We start from the raw sequence: 7,077 nt of genomic DNA, 5'->3' as shown, positions 1-7,077 counted from the left end.
AAAGTAGGATGAAAGTAGATTGCTAGTGGAGAAGAGAGATTTGCAGTTTTCTCAGGTATTGTTGAGAAGTGGTGTTTGTGGAAAGATTTGAAAGAGTTGAAGGAGCAAATCATTTTGGTGCCAGAGGAGCAGACTGTTCAGACAGAGGGAACAGCCAGTTCCCTTGGTGGTCACTTGATCAGGTGGAGGGGTGAATGGGTACATATGTGTGTGTGAACATCCATCTCAAGGTCTATTGGCTCTTTCTCCTTAGGCCTATCCTTTTGTTTCTCAGGTGCCATGAGGAAGCCTCGCAGAAAGTCACGGCAGAAGGCCGAGGGCCGGCGTTCCCCGTCCCCCTATAGTCTCAAGTGCTCACCTACCCGGGAGACCCTGACATACGCCCAAGCTCAACGAATTGTTGAGGTGGATATTGATGGACGTCTGCATCGTATCAGCATCTATGATCCTCTCAAGATCATTACCGAGGATGAGCTGACTGCCCAGGACATCACTGAATGCAATAGTAACAAGGAAAACAGTGAGCAGCCTCAGTTCCCTGGCAAGTCCAAGAAACCCTCATCCAAGGGCAAAAAGAAGGAGTCCTGCTCCAAGCATGCATCTGGCTCTACCTTCCATCTCCCACAGCCCAGTTTCCGCGTGGTGGACTCAGGCAGTCAGCCAGAAGCACCCCCGCTGCCCGCTGCCTATTACCGATACATTGAGAAGCCACCTGAAGACCTGGATGCAGAGGTAGAATATGACATGGATGAGGAGGACCTTGCTTGGCTGGATATGGTGAATGAGAAGCGGCGAGTAGATGGGCACAGTTTGGTGTCAGCAGATACCTTCGAGCTACTGGTGGACCGGCTTGAGAAGGAGTCATACTTGGAGAGTCGCAGCAGTGGAGCCCAACAATCACTCATTGATGAAGATGCCTTCTGCTGCGTGTGCCTGGATGATGAATGCCATAATAGTAATGTCATTCTCTTCTGTGACATCTGCAACTTGGCTGTACACCAGGAGTGCTACGGTGTCCCCTACATCCCTGAGGGCCAGTGGTTGTGCCGCTGCTGCCTGCAGTCTCCCTCTCGGCCTGTGGATTGTGTCCTCTGTCCCAATAAGGGTGGCGCCTTCAAACAGACCAGTGATGGACACTGGGCCCACGTGGTGTGTGCCATTTGGATCCCTGAAGTCTGCTTTGCTAACACCGTGTTTCTGGAGCCTATCGAGGGCATTGACAATATCCCACCTGCCCGCTGGAAACTAACCTGCTATATCTGCAAGCAGAAGGGGCTAGGTGCAGCCATTCAGTGCCATAAGGTTAACTGCTACACAGCTTTCCATGTGACATGTGCACAGCGAGCTGGGCTCTTCATGAAGATTGAGCCTATGCGTGAAACTAGCCTCAATGGCACCATCTTCACAGTGCGTAAGACCGCCTACTGTGAGGCCCACTCACCGCCAGGTGCTGCCACTGCTAGAAGGAAGGGTGACTCCCCCAGAAGCCTCAGTGAGGCTGGGGATGAGGAAGGTCTGAAGGATGGTGGGGAGGAGGAAGAAGAGGAAGAAATGGAAGAGGAGGAGCAAGAAGGCCAGGGTGGGGTGGGTGGGCCCCTTAAGGGAATGCCCAAGAAGAACAAAACAAGTTTGAAGCAAAAAATCAAGAAGGAGCCAGAGGAAGCAGGCCGAGACACACCATCCACTGTTCCCATCGTCACTGTCCCACAGATACCTTCTTACAGGTGAGCATACCCAAGACTCCTTGGGGCTTCATGGTTTCTTTGAGCTGGTGTTGGCCTGGGCCAGGCCTTCGCCAAATACAGTAGACATCTGTTCTCTTCTTTGCTCCCCAATTTAAACTCCTTTGGACCTGGGCTCGCCTGACCTGATTTGTAGTTTTTGATTATATCCTCAAGAGTAGTGTATTTCCTTTGATTCAAAGTAAAATAAAGCATTTAAGTTACTTAGAAACTCAGGTGACAAGATATCTAAGAAAGTATTTTTCAACAAGGACATTCGAGGCAGGATAATTCTTCATTGTTAGAATTATCTCATGGGGAACCAGCAGTTAGCGTAATGGCTATGTCGCTGGACTCCCACGTAGTCGACCGTGGTTCGCGTCCCGAACCCGGTGGCTTAAAACTCACGCCAGGTGCATGTGCGTGTGTGCCCAAGATCCCGAGAGGAGAATGGAGAAGGGATTGCGGCGTGACCATCCCCTCTGGGGGGTGATTTCTCACTTTCTGTCTCTATGTCTCTCTTTATCTGGCGAGCGCACACGCCCTATAGCAAAAACCTCTCAAAAAAAAAAAATTATCCCATGCATTTTTAGATGTTTAGCATCCCTGGTCTCTGTAAATGTCAGTTATATCCCCTGCCCCACTGCCTGGTCTTCGTGACAATCTCATATGCTCCTGCACATGTTTCCAAAAACCTGTGGGGAGGATAGAAATAACCAGTGGAGAACCACTGTTTCAAGGGGACATCATAGGTATTTGCTGTCCTACAATCTCTGTCCTGGGTATGGTAGGAACTCTGTATGAACAGGTGGGTGGTGTGGAAAGAACTTGCCATTCTTCAGCTCTTGAGTAGTTTTAGATTTAGGGGAAAGAGGATCACTCTTTAGCTGTATAACTAAACCCACTGGGCTCCTATTAAGTCTGTAGGATGGTATCTGTTTTAAACCAGAGAGTAGTGGCTGGAGCTGTTGGAGGCATGGGAGCTTGGCAGAGAAGTAATTTTCTAGCAGAGGCTAATCTCAATGTGTTCATTAAAAAGCATATAGTGTTAGGGCAGGAAGAAATCTTGGAGATTGTTCATCTAATGTAGTCCTTGCACCGTCTCCCACACCCCCAGATGAAGAAACTGCGGCCACATGAGGTAAAGTTGTCCTCTCCACTATTCACTCAATGAGATTTATTGAGCACTCACTACATGTCATGTCTTGTTCCAAGGGAACAGGTGGAAAGCAATAACAGACTCCATGCTGAGGTTTATGACATCTCTAGATTGTGTTTCTGCTGTCTGTCTCTTGATGAGGAAGTTAAGAAGGAATGGGTACTAGAGAGTACTGGAGAATGAGTTGTATGAGGGAACAAGTAACCAGACCCCAGGAGTGTGACGCTTTCAGTGTGAACCCAGCTCTGAGTTAGAATTTGACAACTTCAGATGTGTTTTCTAATCAGAAAACTCTTCTCTACTACCCTCTTTCAAGAGGTGAGTGGGTTGATGCTTGATCTCTGTCTGTACAGTGGTTATACCCTGGGCTAGACTCTGGTTGTTCTGTCTGCTTTTCTATTATAGATACCTCTTGCAGGGGCCAGCATAGCATGGTGGCTAAGAACCAGACAGACCTTCTGTCACTTAATACCCATGTAATCTTTGGCAAGTTGCTCAAGTTGCTTAACTGCTGTAAGCCTTGCTTTATTTATTTGAAAGTGAACTCATCACATAGAGTTGTGGGAAATAAATAAAGTAATATTAGTAAAGCACTTAGCACATAGTAAGTGCTCAATAAATAGCTGCTGCTGCTGCTATCTTACTGTTATTATTCTTTTCTGTATCTGCCCAAATGCTGTTGGAACCTTCCATGGCCAAAGGTTATAGAGGGAGGGGGCTGCCTACATCTGGACAGGTGCGCTTGGCATGGACTTTGGTGGGGATCTGCCTAGGGAAAAACCTAGGCCTTACTTTTATAAGCTTGGCTTTGGGGCAGGAATGTCTATCTGTGGAAAGGAGCAAGGCCTAGGTAAGAAGTGTCCAGCCCCAAACGCCCTTCCTTCTTAGGTTCTACCTGTAATAGCTACACTTATCTTCCTTTCAGTGGGATGGAATGAAATGAAAAAGAGGAGATACCACAGGAGCATACCACCTTGCCTGCTCTGTGCTTAACTAATTGGGGATGCATTATAGCATAGTAGAGAGATTGAGGATTCATATCCCACCTAGATCCCCACGGCATTAATTACTTTGACAATTTATTCAGTCTCTGTTCCTAAGCTGCCTTTCCATCTTTTATAACATGAAAATTATGTTACCCCTCCCACACACTATAGATAGGCACTAGGATAGAGATGCTAGGATCTTATTAGTTCCTGTCCTATCTATCCCTTTCCCTTACCCTCCAGTGTTACTGGGTTACACTGTGACCTTAAGGCTTCTTTTTTATTTTTATTTTTATTTATTTATTTTTTTGAGAGGTTTTTGCTATAGGGCACGTACATTTGCCAGAAAGAGATGGAAAGCGAGAAATCACCCCCCGGGGGATGGCCATGCCACAGTCCCTTCTCCTCCATTCTCCTCTTGGTATCTGGGGCATGTATGCACACGTGCCTGGCGTGAATTTAAGCCACTGGGTCTGCGACTGGATCTGCAGTCGACTATATGGGAGTCCAACGACATAGCCATTACACCAACTGCTGGTCCCAAGACTTCTTTTTTAGATAGGTTAGCTAGCTAAGTTTTCAGATTCTCCATCTCCTTACACCTTTAGTTCCTTCCCCTCTCCCCCATTTGGTTCAAAATTAAGGTATATTTAGGCTGCTTAGATGTTTAAATGAAAAACAGAAATCAGACCATTCTAAGAAGTTGCATTGGGGCTCAGAAAGCAGTAACCTAGTACATTGCTATTGCTTTTTTTTCCAACTTGGATGTGGGCTACCCCCTGGTCTGGTGGGACCCTTACTGCAAGGGGCAAGAAATAGTGACCTCATAGTTTACTCAGGTTCCTGTTCCCTTTAGCTGTCTTTATTCAGAGGAGAATAGGGATGCTGGGGCACAGGCATGTTTCTCAGTCAGTACCTAGACTGAAGAAGTTCAGGACCAAAGGAAACAGGGTTTCTGGGAGAGGGTTCTTGTGGAGGATCAGGACTACAAGACGGGAGATAGAAAAGCAAGTGAAGTGAAGTATCTCGAGGCAGAAAAGCAAGTGAAGTATCTCTTACCAAATTTGAGTGCTTAATTTTGTATCCTTTTTAAGCCTTTTTCTGAGGTGAGGCATTTGGCTACTTCTGTTTTCTTCTATAAGATTCAGAAATGAACTAGGTCTGGATAGGATGCACAGGCTTTAATCTGGGCTGCCCACTGACCCTGTCTTTCACTTCCCTGTGCCTCTACTCAAGGTTGAACAAGATTTGTAGTGGTCTCTCCTTTCAAAGGAAAAACCAGTTCATGCAGCGGCTTCACAACTACTGGCTGTTGAAGCGTCAGGCACGGAATGGTGTCCCTCTCATCCGGCGCCTGCATTCCCATTTGCAGTCCCAAAGAAACGCTGAGCAGGTAGGTACAGTGGTACTTGAGGTTGTGAGAGGGAGGCAGAGAATGAAGAAGGAACAATGGTTGCCATCCCTCCCTGAGCCTTCCAAGGAACCTTTGCATATAGGGGATCACTCTCTGGGTGTGGTTTGTCTCAGGAACCACCTGCAGCACAGCAGAGATCTTGACATCAGACAGCAGCCCCTCTAGGTGGGATTGGGAGAGACTTCACTTTGTAGCAAATTCTAGGGGAGAGTAGAGATCAAGCCCAGCTTTGCACACATGTGGGAAAACCTTCCAAATGTGGCAGAAAGTGAAAAGAGGTGGAATTAATGTGGCCGGGGTGGCTGCATTGTGTGAATTAGGAAAAGGTGCCTTTTCTTTGAGATACTATACTGCCATCTGCCAAAAAGTATTTTATAATAAATATACAAATTTAAGCACTAAGTTGTAACACACAGCCTATCCCATTGTGGCTGTTAGCCATCAGCAACTGGAATTGCTGCATGTTTAATGTTTTCTCCTTCTAATTTCCCTTCTACTTTTTTATTTTTAATTTACTAAGGGTACATGCACTTGCCAGAATGGAGAAGAGAGAGAGAAAGGGGGAGAAAGCACTCTGAGTAGGGCATGGTCACATTGTAATCCCCTCCCCTCCAGTTCTCTATTCTCTTGGGATTTTGGGCACACACATGTTCCTAATATGTTTCTCAAGCCATTAGGGCTGAGATTTGAACCAAGATCAGCCATGTGGGATTCAGCTTCCAACTAGGTTATGGCACTGGCCTTTCTCTTCCATTTTAACAATCTTCAGTTCTTGCTCCCTATTTGTCTGCACCATTACTCTACCTTTAAATATCTTCACATTGTGCTCCAGAGATGAAGTAAGTCTTTAAGTGGCTTTGGTGTCTTCTCCAGAAACCATTTTGTCTGGTTTATCTGTTGCCTTTTATAACTAAACTATTGAAGGGCAAGGCTGTATCTAGTACTCCTTGAATTTTTTTCAGTCCACTTGCTTCTCTGAAATGTCCCCTAAAACATCAGTGATCTCTTTTCAGCCCAGGGATTCTTTCCTCACATTCTTACCTTAGCGACCATTGGGCTGCATTTGGCAGTACGGATTACCTTATCTAAGAGTTTTTCTATGACACCATTTCTACCTCTTCCACCCCTCTCAGTGCACCTTGTACTGATCCCCACTTCTTTCTCTTTTTAAATGGTTACATTCTCATTGGTTTTGCCCATTTAATGGTTACATTCCCATGGTCTGTCCAGTTGCTTGCAGTCCATGTCCATGCTCACAATTGGAAATAACTATGTGGCAGTAGCTGTAGATTTTTTTTTTTTTTCTGGCCCTTATACCTTTTTTCTGCCCTCAGTTCTTTGGGGACAATTCCATATGGATGTTTTTACCTGTAACTCAAATATGGAAACTGAATTAACTATCTACCTTCCGCTCAGTAAACTTACTTCCCCATCATTGTTACAGAACCCTTTTCCCTCCTGTTCTCATATCAAGAGTTTCCTACCTTGGAGATACTTTTGACTCTTGCCTCCTTAATGGGCCTTAAGCTGTTCTGGGGGATTTGTCAATACATGGTCCTTTATTTCCATTCTACAGGTACCCTGCTCATCTATGCCCTCTTAACCTCTGCGAGAGCTTTCTAGGTGTTCTCCAGCCTCTAATTTTTTCTTTTGCTCTACAAAATTATGTATTACTCATAAACAATTTTCTTTATTGTCACTTCTTTTTCTAGAATATACTCTTCCAGACAGGTCAAGTCTGAGGCTCTTTTGTCTTCATTTGAGGATTCTTATCAGCTAGATTCTTAGTTTTTATAG

General features: G+C 45.5%; 1 protein-coding gene across 2 annotated transcripts in view; it reads left to right on the top strand.

The window, feature by feature from the left end:
* Positions 1–238: 238 nt before the first annotated feature.
* Positions 239–7,077, top strand: part of BRPF3 (bromodomain and PHD finger containing 3) — a 35,507-nt gene continuing 28,668 nt past the window's right edge. The window contains exons 1-2 of one of the 2 annotated variants that reach the window (XM_014587874.2): positions 239–1,724; positions 5,103–5,259. In XM_014587874.2, the coding sequence (XP_014443360.1) occupies positions 280–1,724; positions 5,103–5,259 (1,602 nt within the window). In that variant the 5' untranslated portion in view covers positions 239–279. The remainder of the gene's footprint in view (positions 1,725–5,102; positions 5,260–7,077) is intronic. The other variant, XM_014587873.2, reaches the window with a different exon arrangement.

This window comes from Tupaia chinensis, unplaced genomic scaffold (genome assembly GCF_000334495.1).
Source record: "Tupaia chinensis unplaced genomic scaffold, TupChi_1.0 Scaffold000238_1, whole genome shotgun sequence".
Taxonomy (NCBI): Eukaryota; Metazoa; Chordata; class Mammalia; order Scandentia; family Tupaiidae; genus Tupaia; species Tupaia belangeri.
Note: the sequence above shows the minus strand (reverse complement) of the source record. Positions and strands in the feature narration are given on the sequence as shown.